Source organism: Apiospora aurea (assembly GCF_038362705.1).
Source record: "Apiospora aurea strain CBS 24483 chromosome Unknown utg000005l_segment0_segment0, whole genome shotgun sequence".
Lineage (NCBI taxonomy): Eukaryota > Fungi > Ascomycota > Sordariomycetes > Amphisphaeriales > Apiosporaceae > Apiospora > Apiospora aurea.
The window spans coordinates 2184777-2206300 of NW_027117392.1; the positions used below are offsets into that span (position 1 = coordinate 2184777).

Sequence of the window (21524 nt, forward strand, 5' to 3'; positions counted from 1 at the left end):
CCGTAAAGAGGGCCTTACGTAAATGATAATGTGCCAGGAATGGAAAATTCACGGGTGGACGAGCCCCTTAGTACTTACTCATAGAAGACGAAAGTCACCTAATAATACTATCAATACGCAGCTTTGCTGCTTCACATTCGGTTGTCACGAAATATCTTCCGGCTGGCAAAGATGATTGCAAAGTGGACGGCCAGTTGGCTTGGTTCGTGGTTGTTGCAACCCATTGCGTAAGTGGAAAGCGTTCAAGGGCAGGCAAGAAACTGCCATAAACAGACCTGATCAGTTGGAATAGTCATGTCGGTATCGACTGCCTGGACGGTTACTACACGTCGGATGCCATGACCTGAAGTGTCCAAGAACAACCAATGAACCGCTTAGTAAAAACCGCATGTTGCATATGCATATTTCCAGATATTGATACTGCAATTTCACGCTTTATTTCAGCCAGCCTAGCCTGCTACGGTACCTACTGCTGCATCTATACTCTTTGTACGTACGCCTGGGTATAATCACCATAAATGCCTCTCTTCCTTGTCTCCTCTACCTACTACCCCTAGCTGCCGGCTTCTGCTGAGCTGCCTCGTGACGTCGCAACTCCTCGGGCACGCGGCTGATACTGCTCTTACTGAGCATTTGCTTGAGATCGTACATGACGTCGTTATCCTCGCTGCCCAGGAAGGTGATGGCAACACCGCTCTTGCCCGCACGACCAGTACGACCGATACGATGGGTATATGCCTCGATCGACGATGCCATGTTGAAGTTGACGACAAGACTCACATCGGGGACATCGAGACCACGACCCGCCAGATCTGTTGCGACCAGGACCTGCTTAGCCCCTGAACGGATCGACGCAAGAGCTTCCTCACGCTGCTGCTGGGTCTTGGATCCATGGAGCGAGGCGGCGCTGAAGCCCATATTCTGCACTTCACGAGCTACGGAGTCACAGTTGCGCTTGACGTTGACGAAGACGATGATGGGGGGTGCGAAGCCACCGTTGAGCAGGATCTCACGGAGGCGCTGCTTGCGACGATCCTCGCCACTAACAAATTCAACGCGCTGTTCAACGGTCTCCACGGCCTCGCCAATGTTACCAATGGTGACTGTAGCTGGACGGCGCAGGTACTGCTTGGCAATCTTTTCGACCGCTGGAGGCATAGTGGCTGTGTACATCATGGTCTGACGGTAACGGTCTTTCGCACTCAGGAGACGTCGCATAACGCTGGCGTCCTCAGCATCCTCTGTGTCGGGTTTCTCGTTGGTGACGGGCAGTGCCGAGAGAATCTTGTTGACGGGCTCTTCGAAACCCATATCGATCATACGATCTGCTTCATCCATGACAACGTAACAACATTGCGAGAATACTAGTAGGCGGCGCTCGATACAGTCGAGCAGACGACCCGGTGTAGCCACAATAATCTCAGCACCGTTCCGCAAGGCGAACGCCTGTTCTTCGAGGGCGTGACCACCTACCAAGCTCACAACAGTGAGGCCCAATGGGGTTGCAAACTTCCTTGCTTCCGACTCGATTTGCTGCACCAGCTCTCGAGTAGGCGCCATAATAAGCGCATAGGGACCATCATCTTTGGTGTATTCAGTCAAAGCTGGAAGCTGGGAGATATACTCCAACATGGGTAGCAGGAAGGCAGCTGTCTTTCCGGAACCGGTGGCAGCAACACCGATGAGATCGCGAGCCTGTAGGGCAATTGGTATGGCTGCTCGCTGAATGGGGGTCGGCTCGGTATACCCGACTTGGTCGATGATTTGCAGTAAGTGTGAAGGCAAGCCGGACTCTCCCCAGTGGCGCATCGGATCTGGAATATGCCCACCCTTTGAAGCGATACCGAACTCTTCCTTGAAGATGCGCCAGTCCCGCTCTCGCATGTCCACCAGCTCCTTGAATTTCCAGTCGTTGCGTGTGCGCTTGCTCTTGGACTTCTCCTTCTGGCGTTCCATCTGTTCCAACATCTGCCGGGCCCGCTCTTTTCCGTGCTCAGGGTCGCGCTCTTCCAACATGCGCGCCCGTCTTCGATATTCCTTCTCGACTTCTGCATCGTTCAGACCATCAAAGACCATGGGACCGGTGTAGCGGTCAACTCGTTTAGAGTAAACGGGGTTCCAGTCCTGGCTGGTGTCCTCCTCGTCGTTCCAGCCGAAGTTGAATTTTTGGCCGCCGGTGCGTTTGCGCTTCTTCTGGGCCGAGAAGGTCGACTGGTTCAGCTCTGGGCCCATGTAGCGAGCTCGGATCATGTCGGCGTCCACGTCTTCGGGAGCAAGCCGTTTCTGACCAGCGGTGTTCCCGTTTCCTTTGTTGTTTCCACGCTGATCCCCGCGTTGGTCTGGCCGTTGACCTGAGTGGCTATTCCGACCCAACTTGTCGCCGCCATTGGAGTTGGAATAATCGTTGGAAGAACCACCGTGGCGCATCGCACGCGGGCCGGTTGGGACGGCGTCACGATTCCGGTTATCTCGTTGGCCGTAGCCCTCGCTTTGGCCCCGAGCGTCCCATAGTCGGTTGCGCCCAGCTGTGGCCTTGCGCTTTTGTTCCAGCTCCTCCTCTTCTTTGCGAGCCGTCTCAGCCGCCAGGCGCTCGCGTTCTGCCTTGGAGAGGAAGCGTGGCTTTTTGGCAGCCTCTTCAGCGGCCTTCTTTTCGGCTAGCAGTTGTTCGATGTCGATCGGCACTCTTTTCGCCTTACCACTGGTTCCGTTGGCAGCCATGTTTGAGAGTGGCGGCGGTGGTGGTGGTGGTGGTGAAGTTGGTAGGGTTTTGGTCAAAGTGTTGAAAGGGAATGAACCCAACTGATAGAAAACGCGACAACTGACATGGCCCCACTATTTTGATTGACAAAACCTCGGCCACTTCCCTCGACTCCGTACGTAGGAAGGTATACACTTACTAATGTTGCAAGTAGGTATACTATAACACCTAGGTCAGCACATAGGTAATATGCCATTTTTTTGTAGGAGGTGACCAACTCGACTCTGGAATTAGCGAGGCAAATCGTGCTGGTCTGGATGCTCAAGGTTTATCCCCTTGACGGCGACAACGGTCCACAGCTGCTCGGCATATAAGAAGAGGTAGGTAGCTACGGCAGCTAATTCCTGGGCCGGTCGCGCACGGTTATACCGGCACTGTTTGTTTTCAGATTATGGAGGTGCTTCTGGTTTGTCATCAGGAGAGAAATCTGAGCTGGTTTCTATAGCAAACAAAACGACTTCGTGCGTTGCCTGCGGCTTGTAATCAAGTTCCTTCGATGCGACTGTCGGAGAAGGACCAGAGGCCCGCATCTGGCACTTCTTCAACCACACCCTTGCAGGCTAAGTCCAGGGTACGGTACTTGGGCAAGTGGGGCCCAAAAGGCCTTTGACTTTCTTTGCGCAATTGGCCATTGCATATCGAATTCCAAGAAGCAGCTCGTCGTCGTCGACTTTCCCGCCTCGCACCCACAGCACGCCAACAACGTAACCGCCCGCTCGCACACACCATGACGAGCCGCTACGTCGAGCTGGCCAAGCAGCTGCACCCGCGGCTGCAGCGCTTCTTCGCCAAGTACCCGCCGACGCAGATCCTGCCCAAGACGACGGCCGCCAACACGATCAAGGACGGCGCGACCGCCAACCCCTTCCTCCCGCACAAGCACCCCGTCACCGGCCGCTGGCAGGACCCGGAGTTCTCCCTGCGCCGCCAGGCCGAGCTCGTCAAGCTGGCCCGCTCCGCCGGCGTCGAGGAGCTCATGCCCTTCACCCACAAGGGCACCGAGGAGCGGATACGGAAGCGTGTTGAGGAGGGCCTGCAGGTCAAGGGTACCGGTGTCGGCCAGAAGGTCAAGGGTCACCTGCACGAGCGAATGCTGGCCACCAAGTACGTCGTTGTTCCGCAGTACCTGACAGCCAGCATCATTGGCATCCTGGGAAATATCTTGTTGCATATACTCGATCGCATGGCACTGACAACACGTCCAGGATGGAGAAGAGGAGAACAGCCATGTTGGGTATGCCCAGGTTGGTCAGAGAATGGCGGAAAGTAAGCACTTCCAGGCCCCTTGGGTTGCCTACATACAACATACTAACTACCACCAGACCGGTACACGTGGATGGAAGAAGTTCCCCCGATAAGGAGGCCAATTCGGAATATAGCGAATTGTATTACCAACATCTCACGACTGTACCAAGACCACTGTATGAATATGTATCAATCCACGAGCCAAAGGACATCAACCCTATCCTCGCCCAACGTGCATGTCCTGCGTGTTGTGAAAGAAACCAATGCCCTATCCCCATGACGGGACAAGGTTTGCTCAACCGTCTCCGTGCAACATACCCGTTGTTGACCTATGCACAAGAACAAACGCCCATGATGAGTCCCTTCATAGCCTCTCCTTGCCAATGATCTTCTTCATCAGACGAACCAACTGCGTGTTGGCGTATCCTCGCCAACTTACTTGCTTGCAACTTACTCGACGGGCTTCGGACTTGCCAGAGTCACGTGACCCGCAAGAACTTTCCGGCATCCAAGATTTCCAACTTTCTCCCACCCACTTACTCGAGCCTCAACGTCACAGCTGCCTGATTCCCCTCACCTGATACCACGCCGTTTCCCGCAAGCCTGATTTCCTATTCGCTTACGACTCTTCTATAAATCGGTTCGCGTACCGACTTACTCGGGAGAGGAAACAAAATATCCATCCCACCCACCCCCCTTGTGACCCCCAATTGAGAAAAAAAAAAGAGCCCGCGTTTGTATCAGTAAGAGACTGGCCTGCTGGAGACCGATCTACAAAAATCGTTGCCGTATACAAAAACAAGGGAAGATAATAGAAGGAGAACATACACACACATACACAGCCATGGCTCCACCCAAGAAGAAGGAACCGACCCTCTTCGACATCCTCGCCCTCAGCCCGCAGTCTCTCCAGGGCCAGGACCCACCCACGGCGTCCAAGTCCGTGAAGCAGGCCTACCGCCGCGCCCTGCTGAAGTACCACCCGGACAAGAACCCGCAGGCCGCCGCCGCGAAGGCCCAGGCGCCGGCGCCGGCGGCCCTGTATACCGTAGATCAGATCACCCACGCCTACACCGTCCTCAGCGACGCCAAGCAGCGCCGGGAATACACCCGGACCCTGCAGACCCGGACCACTACTTCTTCTACCCATACATCAACCACTACTTCGTCGTCGACTGGGAACGGCAACAACACGACCCGGAGCCAGCATAGCCAGCAGCACCACGAGTTCAAGACGGGCGTAGAGACCGTCGACCTCGACGACCTGTCCTGGGACGGCAAGCGCGGCATGTACTACCGGTCCTGCCGCTGCGGGCAGTCGCGGGGCTTCCGGTTCCGGGAGGACGACCTGGAGGAGTCGGGCGAGGACGGCGAGCTCATGGTCGAGTGTTCCGGCTGCAGCCTGTCGCTCAAGGTGCTGTTTGAGGAGGTGACGGATGACGAGGACGACGAGGATGACGTCGCGCCTGCGCCTGCGCCACAGCAGCGTTCCAGCAAGGGCGGTCGGGACGTCAAAACCAACACGACGAATGGGATGGAGCGGACGGTCAGTCAAGGTAGTCATGAAGGCAAGTCGGGGCGGTGGAACTGGAAATTCAGCTTTGGCATCTCCATCGGAGGAGGGGTCGGTTTGAGTGCCGGCGCAAGGACCGGGAGCTCCTGAATTTTCCTGGGGACCATCTGAGATCGGCGTTTTACGGGGAAAAGGTCTGGATCTGGATCTGGATCTGGATCTGGCGTGTGTTTCTGGCATTTTGGGCGTGTTTATTTAGTTGGCTTCAGCTATGAGTTATAATGATTGCAAACGAATCACAAATGAATACATAAAACATTAAATCACCGAATTTGGCAGGCCTAATTCTGCAGTGGATTACTTGCATTGTTGTTGTTGTCCAGACGGGTTTGCATTAGAGTCTAAAAGGCAAGCATACGGTGATCAACCTCCAAAAGCTGTTCTTTAGCTCTTCTGCCCGTAGGATAAGAGACAATTCCCCATCCCCAAAAGTCATGGTCTTGTTTGTATTTGCAGTCGCGAAAAAGAAAAAAGCATGCAGAATCTCAAGTAACGAGGTTTCAAGCCGCACTCCGAAGACACCGTACCTCCCCCTCTAAATATCACAAGGTCAAGCGACGGACAGCTTTTACTCGGCAGCCTTAGGCTCCTCTGCAGGCGCAGCCGCAGCGGCAGTCTCGCCCTTATCGGCCTCTGTGGCGGCGGCTGATGCCTCAGTTGAAGGCTCGGCCTCAGACGAGGTCCAGAGAGTCTGCGTACACAGAAATTAGCAAAGCGTTCCACGTCCCTTATTTGGATGCTACTTACCAAGTTGTCTCGAAGCAACTGCATGATGAGGGTCGAATCCTTGTAGCTCTCCTCGCTCAGCGTGTCGAGTTCTGCATGATTGAATGTCAGCGTATATCATCTTCATACAGTTGTGTATCGTTACGCACCGGCGATCGCATCATCGAAAGCCTGCTTGGCAAGATGGCAGGCCTGATCGGGAGCGTTGAGAATCTCGTAGTAGAAAACGGAGAAGTTCAGGGCGAGACCGAGACGGATGGGGTGAGTGGGAGGAAGCTCGGTCTGAGCGACCTCGGTGGCAGCCTTGTAGGCCTCGAGCGACTTGTCGGCGGACTCCTTGCGGCGGTCACCGATGGCGAACTCGGCCAGGTAACGGTGGTAGTCACCCTTCATCTTGTGGTAGAAGACCTTGGACTCGCCGGACTTAGCAGACGGGATCAAGTGCTCGTCCAGAACCTCGAGGATATCATCGCAGATCTTGGCAAGCTCGGCCTCAATCTTCTGTCGGTACTCCTTGATAAGACCGACTTGAGATGAGTTGCCCTTGGACTCCTCCTTCTGCTCGATAGAGGTGACGATTCTCCACGAAGCGCGGCGGGCACCGATGACGTTCTTGTAGGCGACCGAGAGGAGGTTGCGCTCCTCGACCGTCAGATCACGATCCTCGGAGGCGACAACCTTCATGTTCTCGACCATCTCTATTGACCGTGGTCAGCATATCGGCCGGTCGACGCCGTGGGATCTACTGGGGACTGATCGGCGAGAAACATACCCTCGTAGCGCTCGGCCTGCTCAGCGAGCTTGGCGAGGTACACTGCATCTTCGTGACCCATCTTGTCGGAGCTTCTGTCGATACTGAGTCAGAAATGAGAACTATAAGTGGGAGTAGCGCGGTTAGCAGAGTATCTCTGATTGAAGCGACTATTGGCAATGGCAAAGATGATGGAGTTTGACGATGTTGGGGAAGTGCGCAAAGCCTTGATGGAGTCGGAAAAGGGATAAAGGGCTAGTGTGTGTGTGTGTGTGTGTGGAAACAATCAATCCAGACGCGGATTAGGTAGGGGCAGATGGGCAGATGGGCATTCGGTTTCCTCAGCAGCAGCAGCCGCCCAAGAACTAATAATCCGGGGATGGAAGCAGGCGATCGCAGGCGATCGCAGGCGCTTGCCCTTGACACTCTGGCAAGATGCGCCTAATGAAGTGACGGGTTGACCGAGAAGCACGTCACAAAGGGAGGTGAAGGCCAATTTCCCCCGCAATGGTGGGGTTTGCGCCTACTGCCTGCGGTGTCTTGGGCGCGTGAAAGGGGATGCGTGTCGCGAATGCGAAGGGAAGGCAGCGGTTGGGGAGGTACCTTTTGGGTGGTTGAGGATTGTTGTATTTGGTTGATAAAGGCTTTGGTTGACGCGGGAAAAGAGTGTTGCCAAATGAGGCGATTGTTGTGGTGGTTGATGGACGATGACGAAAGAGGGAAAGAGTTCAGGGTTGGGATCAGATCAGATGTGCAAGGCCGGTAGCAAAGGTTGCAAAGGTTGATGGGTGCCAGTGCCAAGAAGTACAGCCAGTAGTAGCGCAGCGGGCAAATAGTGGACGGGATGGACTGATGGGCAATTGAATTGAATGGGAAGAGGGACTTTAGGCAGGTCTCAGGTAGGGTAGGATGGATGCATGTAATGAGGCAGTGACGGACGGGGTCAGCCTGTAGATTGGCATGGGCTTGCTCGGGCTCGGGCTCGGGCTCAGGCTCAGGCTCAAGGCCTTGGGGCGGGGTGGAGGGGGACGACGCATGGAAGCGAGACTAGGACGAGGTACTGGTACTGACAAACTGACAAACTGACAAACTGACAAACTGACAAACTGACAGACTGACAGACTGACAGACTGACAGACTGACAGACAGATCAATCAATCAGTTGATTGACTGACTGGACAGACAGCCTGCCTTAGCCAGCAAGCAAGCAGTCCCACCCATCTGTTTCGATCCTCCAAAAGAGCACCACCGCCACCAGCACTCGCCTGGCTTACTGGCTGGCTCAGGCTTGACGCCCAGCGAACGGGGAATGGGGGAGCACCAAGATCAAGAGGAGGGATGTCCCCTCTCTCCTTGTTGCTTATGGGATGACCAATGGAATGTCATGCAATGAATGTGGGTTTTCTATTTACTTACTGCTTGTTTGTTTCTGTCCTTGGTTCGTCTAGGTCGTCCTAGAAGAATGGAATAGGCAGATCAAAGTCCAGTAGGCGTAGGGCTGGTTGCAGCAGGTTCGGGAGGCACTGAAAGTGAAGGAGTCGGGCACAGATGGGAAGGCAAAAAGTGGTAGGTAATGTTGTTTTGGTCTTATCTGGCACCAGTTCTGGAGAATCGGAGGGGAGGGTTTGCGCCTGGAAATTGAGACGGGTTTGGCCTTGATTTTGTTGGTCGAGGGAAGGGAACAGGAGATAGGTACGGTACATGCAAGCAAGCAAATTGATCAAATCGATAGATCTGTCGTGCCGGATACGGGTACCTCCAGAATACAGGAGGTGTCCAGGCGTGGCATGGTATGACGGACACCTAATAAAAGACGCTCAACTCAACCCCCGGGGCAGTCGGGGGAGTCACTAAGCTAAGGTGAGTCCTGGAAAGAGGGGCAACCGGGCAACCTGAGAGATCAAGTGTGTCCAACAACCAGGTGACCGCCTGCTGGGTCAGCCTTTCCCAGAGCCTCCTGGACTAGTGTGAATGGGATCATCGCAGGGGGCGGCATCCAATACAACCGCATTTGAACACATAATCCTTCTTCCTGTCTTCCATCTTCTCAGATCAATACGAGTGAGGCCTTCCAGTGGAACCGCACATGTATGTACATACCTAGGATGTTTATAAGTGAAATGGACTCGACTCCCTACTTATACATACCTAAAATGTGCTCACTCATGGCCATTCTCATGAGTTGATAGGGGGTAGTTCCCACAGTCGAGGTATGGGCAATACATAGTCCAACTTGTCATCTTATAACAGTATGCCACAAAACCGCCTCCACCAACATGGATTTTGCGGAGGGCAGCTGGCAGCTGGCTGTCGTACGCGCAGACAATGCCATTAATACTTGCTGGTGGCTTCAAAGACCCTTTCCAGCATATGGTGTTAGCGATGAAATGCCTCGAAATCGGTAGCCCTCACCAGAGATAAATCGCCCTGTTCATCTCCGGCTGGATGCTGTCCTCCTGTGTTGTGCCACGACTTCTCCTTCCTGCCTTCTGGTGCATCAACGCATCACGCCGACTCCTGCCACTTAATATTCCAATTAATCTGTTTCAGGAGCAGAGACGACCTTCGAAACCGCCAATGACGTTGGTCGGGAGGGAGAGGGAATGCACGGGCCACCTCACGATACTCAACTAGCAGACGGCGGGAGGCAATAGGAATAGCTCTGCTGCCTTCTTACAGACCTAGGTATACTATATATACCTACTAGATTTGGTGAATGGGAGAGCCTCGGGTTTCACTTTCTGCCTGCAGCCTCATATGTACATGTACGTAACAAGCACTGATTCCAGAACCCGCGAGGCCGGCCACCTCGAGCCGGTCATATGCGCATTGCTGTGGAACTCGTACGATTGTCGCGAAGAACATTGAGGCCAACCGCGAGCCGATCTCTGATGAGGTAAGGCTTGTACATGGTATACGATATCCCAGGAGTTGGTAAGTGCATATGTAGTCAGTGACGAGACCAGTGTCGGCTCTCCGGTCTCACAGTTTATGTAGTAGTCCTTGCAGTGCCTCAGGTACATGTAGGTTAGGGGTCACTCATAGAACCATTGAGAGCTGATGGATGCTTGTGCATAACTCGTCCTGAACTTCCCCAGCCCCAGGTTGCCAACTGCCAACGCCAACTGGGAAGCTGGAAGTCTCTCCCCGCTAACCGACCCGTTCTCCCGGCATCCCCCGGCTGCAGGTGGCACCCAAGCTCCAAATGGCTCCATCCACTGACGCAACCGCCAGCGTAAGAGACAGAGACAGAGCTTCCTGAACTGCCTGCTGCCCGTCCCCAAGCTGTTGCCGCCGCCTCCAGCCATCAGCCCACAACAACATTGCAATTGAATCGCATCTAGGTAAGTCGCGGAGTTCGAAAAATCCGTTCTCGTGATTTTATATGTCATCTGCCTACACACACACACACACACACACAGAAGTACATATAAGAGCTGTCTGTCGATCACCCTCCCCGTCTCCATCATCATCTACGTGTGCAAGTCGTCAAGAGCTAATCAACCACCAATCTACCCGAAAGGCAGATCCTCCACATCTATATTTCCATCACATCACCACCACCACCGTCACCACACCCGCATTTTTCTCCTTCAAGATGTACCGACAATCCATCGTCAAGGCCTCCAGTGGCCTGACCACCTACGCCCCGCGCCGAGCCTTCGCCACTTCTCTCCGGGTTATGGGCGAGGGTGACACCGGTGCTCCACGTCTCGGCGGTTCTAAGTAAATACAGCCCTGTCCACTGCCCACTGCCACAGGGCCCCCTCCAACAGTAAGCAATGGTGTAACTGACGGATGGCAACAAAAACAGCGACCCCTTTGTGAAACGCGAGAAGGCCAACGAGGACTTCAGCATCAAGCGCCGCGAGAAGGAGAAGCTGCTGGAGCTCAAGAAGAAGCTCGCCCAACAGCGGGAGCACCTCAAGCAGCTGAGCGACCACATGTAAGCGTCCAATTTGGGACTGCCCTTCTTTCCTCTGGGAGGAAAGGAGATCTGAAGCTCCTGTCCTCCTTGTTCTCCCAACTCTATAACGAGACTGTCTGCTGACACAATACCTTCTTCTTCAGTGACGAATTGACTCGTGAGCAAGGTGGCGAGCACAACTAAAGCAGCCGTTCTATACTCGACCGATCTTTCAGGTTGGAACTCTTTCTTACAAAGGAATGCTCAAAGAGAGTGGTTACGGGGAGGATGGTCACTGAGTTTTATTGAAATACCATTGGCGGCACCATTGTATCGTATGATCTCGTAAGCCGATAAAGGTTGCATTTGCGTTTTCGGCCCAATAAAGACAAATCCAGCCCGCTTCTTGAGAGGATACTCCTCTAATGATCTCTGGCCCGTGCAGTGTTTCTTTCCATAACCCTATCTCCGTTGGCCTCTTCTTCTTGACTACATAGATAAATCTGGCAGGCTGGCATTCTGTTTACTCCGGCTTGTTGATCGTTAAACAAGAAGGGCCTGGTAGCATGCTATGGTAGATATAGAGATGGCATATATATGTATAGAGGTATTACACCACGCCAAACAACCAGTGGAGTATGTGAGCCTAACATGGGGGATGCTAAGCCGCCCCTGATAATTAATCATGACACCATATCTTTCGAGCAAACTTCACATTCACGCTATACTTGCAACCAGCCAGATCTATATGGGTGGCGGTGAGAAAAAAAAGTACTCCGCGTGGATAGTCATCCCATATATCGAAGCTCGACAAAGAACAGGGAAGTGAGAGGTGAGATTCCATAACGAGCCCCAGGCCTTAGTTGACAATATCAGAAAACCACACGAGCTTGTTTTACCACCGGATGTATGGACTATGTAGTCTACATTCTGAGAAACATGGGCAATGGAACCAAACTTGCGCAATACCCAATCAGATCATCGGGTCGGGCATCTGCAAGAGCATTTCACAAGCTTGAATCGAAGTATGTGGTATTACACTTTTGTGCCTGAAGATCGAAGCACGCCTAGGCCAACATCAAAAGTCGACCCCCTCAAAACCAACCCTCTTTGCTGAATACCCATACGCCTGTCCGTGGGGCCGACCTCAACCCAGCCCCCCTGAGTGATGAAGCTAATGGCGTCCTGGGATTCATCGCCGACCAATATAGGACCGGTAGAAGCTCTCCGCAGCATCAGGCTCATTCCCGCCGTATTGGTTACCAATGGCGGCGCTGGCCTTTTGTGCAGCATTAACCTTGGCAGTAAGAGTGGCGGCATTGGTATCGATCCACTGTAGTTGTGATAGATGCCCGTTGAGAACGCGAACGATTTGGCTCAGCTAGTTTCATGAATTAGTACCAGGGGACTACAGAGCGAAAAGTTGTGCGGGGATACTTACAGGATCATCAGGCTTATTGCCGTTGCTCAAGGAGCCCGAAATGTCGTTGATCTCTTTAATCATCTTGGAGAGATCGCGGCCCATCTCGTCTAGGCGGTCAGTAAGCTTCTCAGCGAGCTTGTATGTCTTTTCACGCTCTTGGTCAGGGCCTCCCAGTTGCTCGTTGCGACCGATATCGCGATTGAACATTGAATCAACTTCTGCCTCGTATTTGTCTAACCAGCTCTCGAGCTCCTCCTGCTGGCTTTCCACAGCAACCAGCTGGCGTTCAACGTCGCGGCTTGCCTTCTCGGCTTCGTACGTACTCAGGTAAAGCTTCTGGATCTTTTCGCCGTTATCGACCAGCAGTCGATCCCATGCCGCGACCTGTGCAGCCTGATCCTTGAATTCTTTCTGGTACTTGGATAGATCAGTGGCCCAGCGCGTGATGATCTCATCCATCGTCTTGTTCTTCAGGCGAGCAATTTGGGACGTAGGGCCCGTCGTCGATGCGCCCATGTTTGCATTTGCGCTCGTGGTGGTTTTTGCTGCCTCCGCCGGCTTACTATGGCCTAGGATTGAGCCTGCAGCAGTGGCAGTGGTCGTAGGAGCAGACGAAGCTGCTGCCGAAGCAGCCGGAGCAAATAGGCCAGCGGCCGCCTTGGGCGCTTCTGACGCCGTAGCAGAGCTGGCTGGCGCAGTTGTTGCAGCAGGAGCTGTGGAGCCAAATAAGCTAGGCGTTTTTGCTGCCTCGGATGTCGCAGTAGAAGCAGCGGGCTTATTCAGGCCCCCGAACAGAGAACCGGCTGGAGCCGGAGCAGTGGTAGCAGGTGTGGATGATGCAGCCGACGATGCTCCGGCAGTGGCAGCCGGAGCACCACCGAATAATGAACCAGCGGGTTTCGCAGCAGAGGCGGCGGGTTGGGTAGACTGGGCATTTCCACCTGGGAAAATTGACGAAGTCGGCGTACTGCCTTGTGCAGTTGGAGGCTTGCCGAACAGGCTGGACGAGGAGGACGGAGCAGCTTCGGCGGGCTTTGGGGCGCCGAAAGGGGTAGAACTTGGAGCTGCTGCCTTTGGGGTACTCCCAAACAGGGTCGAAGAGGCCGCGCCCGATGATGCAGGCTGTGTAGATGTGTTCTGAGAAGATGTCGCCCCTAGCCCTCCGAATAGACCCCCCGCTTTGTTCTCCTTTTTGTCCCCTGCTGCTGCTGCTGCTGCTCCTCCAAACAAACTGCCCGTGGCCGGCGCCCCGGCAGGTGTAGTCGAGTTCATCCCGAACAACGGCTTGGCTGGGGTGGCGGCAGCGGCAGTAGGGTTGCTCGTCGGGGTGGATCCGAACAGTGAAGAAGTTCCTGTACTGGAGGCTGGGGCGTTGCCGAAGAGACCACCTCCTGGTTGCGAAGTGGGTGTAGCACCCGTTGCTGGGGTCTTGCTGTCCTTGTTGCCGAACAAGCCTCCGGAGGAGCTAGTAGCGGTCGCTGCAGGTGTCGAGCTGGTGTTTCCAAAGAGTCCGCCAGTGGACGCAGGCTTGGCAGCAGCACCGAAAAGAGATCCGCTAGCTGCAGGTTGTTGTGTGTTGGTGTTGCTGCTGGTACCCGAACCGAAAAGGCCACCGCCAGTCGCTCCGCTAGGGGTGCTTGCGCCGGATGCTGGGGCACCACCACCAAACAGTGAGGGCTTCGCGTCAGCTGGTTTCGCAGTTGTGTTGCCAAACAGACTACCCGGGGTTCCTGAAGCAGGGGTTGTAGAGTTGTTGTTGCCGCTACCGGCGTTGCCAAAAGAGAAGCTGGGAGTAGCCGACTGTCCGCCAAACAGACCACCGCCAGCAGAGGGAGGAGTGCTAGAAGCGGAAGCAGCAGGTGCAGAGCCAAACAGCGAGTTTGAGGCCGGCGCGGACGAGGTTGTGGCATTATTCGATTGGCCAGCCGAGCTGGCATTGCCGAAGGTAAAAGACATGATGGGCGCGCCTGGCTGCAGCTAGGGAATGCTGCGTGATCGAGATAGGCGGTTGGTCGGAGGAATGTGTTTCTTCTTTCGTGGCTCAGGGCGCGCTTTTCATCCCTGCGCTCGCTATCTTGGGGGGAGGATGTAGCTTGGTGCTTGATGTGGGTGAAAAGAGCAGTAGTTGAAGCTCGACCCTGCGTGTTGCGAACTGAAGAAAACAAAAAGTCCAATCACCGCCGGCCAGCTGTACTAGGCTAGAGGAACTCTTCCCCAATGTTGTTTGTTTGGCCCTGGATGAGTTGCTGGCAATTTGATCAATGACCTACTGCTTGGCTTGGTAGGTCTGGTAGAAATGCAGGTGGTCAGAATGAGACCTGTCGAATAATGGGAGGTGTGTTTTTGTTGACGGTGTTGACTGTATTGATTATCACACCCAACCCTTAAGTTACTTACCTACTTTTTCCCTACGCGACAGCAGACGGGAAAGAGCCTCTCTCAGCTTTCAGAAGGGACCCGCAGCTTCGCGTGCACAGGCCATGCAAAGTATCCGATGTCCCACCAGTGCTAGGCCAGTACTTCCCTCAGGGCTCCTCCAGTGCTGGCAGGTACCCCCGTACCCCCGGCTTGATGCCTCCCAGGCCTGCGAGCCTGCCGGCCTGCCAGCCTGCCGATGCTGCCTCACGCAGGAAACTGGCTTCTCTACTTGACCACAAGTACCTCCTGGGCAGCCCATCAACCCAGCCAATTGGCCAAAGGCTGTGTGCTCCGCCCGGCACTGTCCCTCGCCGTTCTAGACCAGACTACCTACCTGAAGTACATGCTCCCGCCATCGCTGCCCTGACGGTCGATCGATCTGTATCCAACTCTCGATTCACGACCAAGACCTACAGTATTCTGCCCCCTTCTATCTTCTAGCTGCCAGGGGAGGTCGAAACTTTACTTCCAGCCTCTGCCAACTTTTGTGCTTCCACGCAGACATCCCAAAGTTGGGCTTGCACCAGCAATCCCGCTTCCGTCGCTGTCCCTTGTTGGTTCGACAGGGAGCCCAGCCGCTTCTGGCGCCCCTACGGCCCCATACCCTTCGTCAACTTTTCCGACCTGATCACTACAAAACCCGCCGGCCGCAACTATATTAGGTCTTTCCGGCCAAGATAGCAGCCCAGACAAGCAACAGAAAATGCCCGAAGAGCCCAAGTCCGAGAGTCTCGAGGCGCCGGAGCGTAAGGGGCTCCAAGACCCCGGCGCACACGAGCTAGGTACCTACTTCTGAATGACGGCTAGATCTCAAACGAGTTTGCTAACGAAACGGCCGATAGCCTCATCCGACTCCGAAGACCATTTCTCAGATGCCCAGTCGGCTCATTCAGAGAGCGCGGAGCCCAATTCTCCTGTGCCCAAGACCCGCGTAGAGAAAGTAGACGATGAGCCCTCCTATGGCGAGGTCCCCGGGACGGAGGCCTACGATAAGCGAACTGGCGATGCCGCTCCGGACGAGATTGCTGTCATCCCTGACCCGGGGACAGATTCGTCTGCCAAAGACACCACCGCTCCAGAGAGCCAACCTGTCCCGAAGACAGTAGTAGATGAGACGGCAGACGCACCAGGCTCTACCACCCAAAACTACCACGAAGATCTCCACGCCGCAGATGCTACTCCTGATTATGTCCGCAAAGCCGATGGCACGGGTGAGGCTAGTACTCAGCCAGCCTCGCTAGAAACCACCGGACAAGCAACTGGTACGGCAGCCAAGTCCTCCTGAGCTACCTGCATCGATTGACCCTACCCTCGTAGATGAAGTGCCTGAGTCTCCAGCCCTGAAGTCACCATCCAAACATCGACGAAGGAAGTCTTCAGCGGCAAAGTCAATGGACGCTTCTGGAGAACAGACAGTAGATGGTGGCGACGAGGGCAATGATGGTGACTTTGGCGACGATTTTGACGATTTCGAGGAAGGCGACGAAGATGCCGATTTTGGTGACTTCGGTGACGATTTCCAGCAGGCAGAAGCGAACACCCCGGCTCCCCCGCCGGTCGGTGTCCCGCCTTCTGTCTCAGTACCCTCTTTTGTACGTCGAAGCTTTCATTTCCATAGTATGCGGTGCTGGGCCCTTGGGCAAATAGCTTATGATTTCCCAGCCAATATTAGATCTAGACGGTCTCGACTCCGAGGACGTTCTAGCAGCTACAGAACCATATCTCAACGCATTGTACCCGCCCGACTTAGATGAGCTCCCTGAGCTCCCTGGACCCCCTAAAGATAACCCGATATTCTTCAATCCCCGGAGTGCATCTCTCTGGGCACAACTTGCCGCGCCGCCGCCGCTCCAACCTCCTGACTGGATCCGGTCACGCATACGGCGGCTTTTCCTGGTCTCCCTCGGCGTGCCGGTCGACCTCGACGAGATCTTACCGGCTTCGAAACAGAAGAAGCTTGTTTTGCCATCACTACACCGTGTCACTTCCAACGGGTCTCTTCGGACATCATCGGAATCCAGATCGATATCTCGGATACGGAAAAACGAAGGCAACGACTCGTCGGCGTCTGTGGACTCTCAAGGCAAAGAAAAGGCTCGCTCGGAATCCAAGCGACGTAAAGGGCCCCTTCCGGCGCCCGAGCTGGATCTTGTTTCGGCAAGGCAGCTCTGCGCAACGACCGAGGAGGCTCTCAACGGCATGACCGAACCGGAGCTCAAGGAGCACGTGGCCAAACTCCAGGAGATGGAAGGGCTGGCCAAAGAACTTCTGGAATATTGGAAGAAGCGCACAGATGAGAAGGTTGGCGACCGCGAAACATTCGAAGGCGTGATAGAAAATCTAGTCAAACATGCTCGCAAGACGAGGAAATAGGCAAGATACGAACGAGAGGATGTTACGTTAATGGGATATACCAAAAAAGTACTGCGCCTTCAGGTTAAGGGATGCCAGAGGCTGGTTGGGTCTGCTTGGCTGTGTATTGAAGTACTCATGCTGGTAATGATGGTGGGTATACAGATGCATTAATACCTACAATCGTAATGCGAATCTATTGGGTCTCTCTCTCTCTCTCTCTCTCGCTCTCTCTTGGGCAATTGCGAGCTGGCATGACAGCTGACAGTAGGTGTTGTGATGATTCAGATATGCACATGCATGCTTACCTACATCAATGATACATGGAACTCCGGGGAGCGAGGTTGTGCGCGGCTGGGCTTCCCACCAATCAAGGATGAGGCGCGCAGATTCGCAGTTGCATTTGCCCATCTGCAAGACAGAAAGAAGCAGCTGTCGGCTTGCCTTGGCAAGACTCGGGCTGGCAAGCTGGACTCGACTACCTCTGGACTACCCCTCCTCGAAGCGCTTCCCACATTAAAAAGAAAAGAAAAAGAGAAGGCATGGTTGACCCTGTAGGTTACACCGCCCAGCACAAAATATAGTTCTCTCTTAGTGGCCATAGCACTGCAGCTGCTTGGGGGGGCGGGGCGGGTTCTTTCTTCTGGTGATGCTGTTTCAGGCCGGCGCCTACCTATCCATTTGATTGCTTCTCGAGCAGCATCACAACTCACAACCCATCACTCACTTTCAGGAGCCTTACTTCAAATAGCCAGGGCTGTTGAGGAGAGGTACCTCTTTCCCTCACCACTGTACATTACATTCCCTCGATACCAGCCTAAACTGGTCCCCTCCTTCCTGATTCGTCTGTATCATTATTATTCTCGTCCATCCTTATCCCCAGTGTACATGTAATGTACTGTACTTGAGCTCAACCGGTATAGACACGCCTACACCTGCTGTCTGGTAACCTACTCTTTCGGTCCATTCTTTCCACACTGATGTCGTTTCGCACGCTTCGTGCCGTGGATGCCCACATTCACCGGCTTCCCCCAGCGACTGTGCTGTATAGTAGCCACGCCTGCCGCTCTGTCCGTCCCTTGGGCCTTTCTCGTAGAAATCTTTGTCATCCAAACTTTCCCAGAAGGCCCTCGTCATCACTAGTCAAGTAAATTCAAAAAGGCCCCATCCCGTACCCGTTCTGTCCCGCATCCGAGCGGCCAAGCTAACCCCACCATCTGTCTGCTGGCTCGTAGTCTTACTGCTCTTCGTCACTCCTTCGATTCCTATTCTCCCAAGCGTCTACGCCTCTCCTGCAACCCTCCCGCTCGTATTCCCACATCTTTTGCCCGGTCCTGCTCCTACCAGAGAAGAATCGACAACATGTGCAGGCTGGCGGGCGATAACGAGCACTTCGGCGGAGCCAAGCCGGACCCTAACATGGGCCGCGAGCTCTTGCCAACCAACGTGGTCCCGAGACACTACGATGTCACTCTGGAACCGGACTTCGAGAAGTTCGTCTTCAATGGCACTGTCGTGATCGACTTCGACGTCCAGGAAGAGTCCAAGTCGATATCCCTGCACACTCTCGAGATTGATATTCACAGCGCTCAAATCAAGCAGGGAGACAAGGTCGTGACGTAAGTAGAGCTGGACGTGGCCGAGGTAATTCTATGTTTGATACTAATTCTTCATATAGCTCTTCATCGGCCATTACATACGATGAGACAAAGCAGGTCTCGACGATCGAGCTTCAAAAGGCTGTCCCCAAAGGGAACCAAGACGAGTCTGGAAATCAAATTCACCGGCCAGCTAAACGACCAGATGGCCGGCTTCTACCGTTCGACATATAAGAAGGCAGATGGCACGGAGGGCATGCTGGCCACCACGCAAATGGAGGCCAACGACTGCCGCCGTGCTTTTCCCTGCTTCGACGAACCCCTCCACAAGGCAAACTTCACCGTCACGCTCATTGCGGACAAGGACCTCACTTGCTTGAGCAACATGGACGTTGCTTCCGAGACCGAAGTCACTTCGGCAATCACCGGAACAACTCGAAAAGCTGTCAAGTTCAACAAGACCCCGGTCATGTCCACTTACCTCGTGGCCTTCATCATCGGCGAGCTCAACTACATCGAGACCACAAACTTCCGCGTGCCCATCCGGGTATATGCGCCGCCCAGCTCAGACATTGAGCATGGTCGTTTCTCGCTGGAACTGGCTGCGCGCACACTGGCGTACTACGAAAAGATATTCGGTGCTGACTTCCCCCTCCCCAAGATGGACATGGTTGCGATCCCTGATTTTGCTGCTGGTGCCATGGAGAACTGGGGCCTCATCACGTACCGAGTTGTTGATTTGCTCTACGATGAGAAGACTAGCGGCGCATCCATGAAGGAGCGCGTAGCCGAGGTTGTCCAGCACGAGCTTGCTCATCAGTGGTTTGGTAATCTCGTCACAATGGACTGGTGGGAGGGTCTGTGGCTGAACGAGGGCTTTGCCACGCTGATGAGCTGGCTCAGTTGCGACAAATTCTACCCTGAGTGGAAGGTGTGGGAAAGCTATGTCATAGACAATCTCCAAAGTGCGCTTGGTCTGGACTCCTTGAGAAGCAGTCATCCAATCGAGGTTCCTGTCAAGCGAGCCAGTGAGGTTGATCAAATCTTTGATGCCATTTCTTACGCCAAAGGCTCGTCTGTTCTTCGCATGATCTCAACCTATCTGGGCGACGATGTTTTCCTCGAAGGAGTCCGCAAGTATATCAAGAAGCACGCCTATGGTAACACGCAGACAGACGACCTCTGGGCAGCGCTGGAGGAGGCTAGCGGCAAGCCTGTCAAGGAGATCATGTCAATCTGGACCAAGAACGTCGGATACCCCGTTGTGCAGGTCACCGAAAACGAGCAGGACAAGTCTATCCATGTCAAGCAGAACCGATTCCTTCGCACGGGCGATGTGAAACCCGAGGAGGACCAGGTTTTGTATCCCGTCTTTCTAGGCCTTCGCTCCGCTGAAGGCATTGACGAAGACCTCACTCTTTCCAAGCGCGAGGATACATACAAACTGAAGGACCTCGACTTCTTTAAGCTCAATGCCAACCACACTAGCATCTACCGAACCTCTTACACGCCAGAGCGTCTTGAGAAGCTTGGCCAGGCCGCCAAGGATGGCAAATTGAGCGTTGAAGACCGCGCTGGCATGATTGCTGACGCGGGTGCTCTTGCAACATCTGGTTACCAGAAAACTTCTGGTGTCTTAAACCTGTTGAAGGGCTTCGACACAGAGGATTCATTTGTTGTTTGGAACGAGATCATCTCCCGGGCATCGATGGTGCAGACGGCTTGGAACTTTGAGGATGCCCCAACAAAGGACGGCCTCAATGATTTCATCCAGGATCTGGTCAGCGAAAAGGCACACAAGCTTGGCTGGACCTTCAGTGAAAATGATGGACATATTGAGCAGCAGTTCAAGGCGATGTTGTTCGGCGTCGCCGGACTTGCTGGTGACAAGCAAATTATTGCCGCTGCTCAAGAAATGTTCAGCAAGTATATGGCCGATGATAAGTCGGCTGTTCACCCCAACATTCGGGGTAGCGTGCTCAGCATTGCCCTGAAGTACGGTGGAACTGAAGAGGTAAGCATTGCTTGGACAGATCTTGAAGAGACAGAAGTTCTAACGATAAGCAGTACGATGCGGTTCTTGACTACTTCCGAAAATCTACCAACAGCAATGAGCGCAACACAGCGCTCCGTTGCTTGGGTCGTGCCAAGGACCCCCAGCTGATCCAGCGAACTCTTGATTTGATTTTGTCGGATGAGGTTAAGAGCCAGGATCTATACCTGCCGGCCAGCGGACTGCGAAGCCACCCCGAAGGCATCGAGGCACTCTTCTCCTGGCTCACCAAATCATGGCCTGGTGTCTATAAGCGGTTGAGTGGAAACCCGCCCATTCTTGGCAGCATGGTAACAGTCTGCACAAGCGCCTTCACCCAACAAGCGCAGCTTGACAAGGTCGAAGCCTTCTTCAAGGAACAGGACACCAAGGCCTTCGACCAGCCCCTGGCACAAAGCATGGACTCCATCAGAAGCAAGATTGCCTGGGTGGCTCGCGACAGCGAGGATGTGGCCACTTGGGTGAAAGAATACAAGCAAAAGGCCCAGTTATAGGTAAGTAGCCTTTGAGTGCCGATTCTTGGGCTTGCATAGCATGGCATAGAGCTCCTCCGTAGAATATAGTCTACTTCCTTGCAAGGTTCGGCCTATATTTAGAGCGGAGTGTGTTCTAGCCTAGTTTCAATGTTAACGATACCAATAAATACTATGCCGCATGCGAGGTTCTTGCTTTGGTTGTGCCTCAAGCTGGTGGCTCCTGGTTTTGGGGGCGGGGAGAGGT

The 21524-nt window shown here is 54.1% G+C and overlaps 9 protein-coding genes across 9 annotated transcripts; 6 read left to right on the plus strand and 3 right to left on the minus strand.

Moving 5' to 3' along the window:
• Nucleotides 1-540: 540 nt before the first annotated feature.
• Nucleotides 541-2718, minus strand: PG986_007238 (DEAD-domain-containing protein; the record flags this gene model as incomplete). The annotated part of the gene is made up of 1 exon (XM_066843460.1): nt 541-2718. One exon carries the CDS (start codon nt 2716-2718, stop codon nt 541-543), a length of 2178 nt encoding a protein of 725 aa, XP_066699572.1.
• A 767-nt stretch (nt 2719-3485) lies between these two features.
• On the plus strand, nt 3486-4121 carry PG986_007239 (mitochondrial 54S ribosomal protein mL59; the record flags this gene model as incomplete). The annotated part of the gene is made up of 3 exons (XM_066843461.1): nt 3486-3862; nt 3964-4024; nt 4081-4121. 3 exons carry the CDS (start codon nt 3486-3488, stop codon nt 4114-4116), a joined length of 474 nt encoding a protein of 157 aa, XP_066699573.1. The 3' UTR covers nt 4117-4121.
• Nucleotides 4122-4847: 726 nt separating this feature from the next.
• PG986_007240 (uncharacterized protein) lies at nt 4848-5666 on the plus strand (the record flags this gene model as incomplete). The annotated part of the gene is made up of 1 exon (XM_066843462.1): nt 4848-5666. One exon carries the CDS (start codon nt 4848-4850, stop codon nt 5664-5666), a length of 819 nt encoding a protein of 272 aa, XP_066699574.1.
• Nucleotides 5667-6144: 478 nt separating this feature from the next.
• On the minus strand, nt 6145-7135 carry PG986_007241 (tyrosine 3-monooxygenase/tryptophan 5-monooxygenase activation protein; the record flags this gene model as incomplete). The annotated part of the gene is made up of 4 exons (XM_066843463.1): nt 6145-6267; nt 6324-6394; nt 6452-7000; nt 7075-7135. The coding sequence occupies 4 exons, from the start codon at nt 7133-7135 to the stop codon at nt 6145-6147; spliced, it is 804 nt and encodes a 267-aa protein (XP_066699575.1).
• Nucleotides 7136-8013: 878 nt separating this feature from the next.
• PG986_007242 (uncharacterized protein) lies at nt 8014-8345 on the plus strand (the record flags this gene model as incomplete). The annotated part of the gene is made up of 2 exons (XM_066843464.1): nt 8014-8110; nt 8254-8345. 2 exons carry the CDS (start codon nt 8014-8016, stop codon nt 8343-8345), a joined length of 189 nt encoding a protein of 62 aa, XP_066699576.1.
• A 2306-nt stretch (nt 8346-10651) lies between these two features.
• PG986_007243 (mitochondrial ATPase inhibitor- IATP-domain-containing protein) lies at nt 10652-11164 on the plus strand (the record flags this gene model as incomplete). Its single annotated transcript, XM_066843465.1, has 3 exons — nt 10652-10779; nt 10868-10999; nt 11125-11164. The coding sequence occupies 3 exons, from the start codon at nt 10652-10654 to the stop codon at nt 11162-11164; spliced, it is 300 nt and encodes a 99-aa protein (XP_066699577.1).
• A 988-nt stretch (nt 11165-12152) lies between these two features.
• On the minus strand, nt 12153-14339 carry PG986_007244 (Nsp1-like C-terminal region-domain-containing protein; the record flags this gene model as incomplete). Its single annotated transcript, XM_066843466.1, has 2 exons — nt 12153-12341; nt 12402-14339. The coding sequence occupies 2 exons, from the start codon at nt 14337-14339 to the stop codon at nt 12153-12155; spliced, it is 2127 nt and encodes a 708-aa protein (XP_066699578.1).
• Nucleotides 14340-15504: 1165 nt separating this feature from the next.
• On the plus strand, nt 15505-17174 carry PG986_007245 (uncharacterized protein; the record flags this gene model as incomplete). The annotated part of the gene is made up of 4 exons (XM_066843467.1): nt 15505-15583; nt 15644-16063; nt 16119-16393; nt 16464-17174. The coding sequence occupies 4 exons, from the start codon at nt 15505-15507 to the stop codon at nt 17172-17174; spliced, it is 1485 nt and encodes a 494-aa protein (XP_066699579.1).
• Nucleotides 17175-18515: 1341 nt separating this feature from the next.
• On the plus strand, nt 18516-21298 carry PG986_007246 (uncharacterized protein; the record flags this gene model as incomplete). Its single annotated transcript, XM_066843468.1, has 3 exons — nt 18516-18772; nt 18869-20765; nt 20819-21298. 3 exons carry the CDS (start codon nt 18516-18518, stop codon nt 21296-21298), a joined length of 2634 nt encoding a protein of 877 aa, XP_066699580.1.
• Nucleotides 21299-21524: the final 226 nt, after the last annotated feature.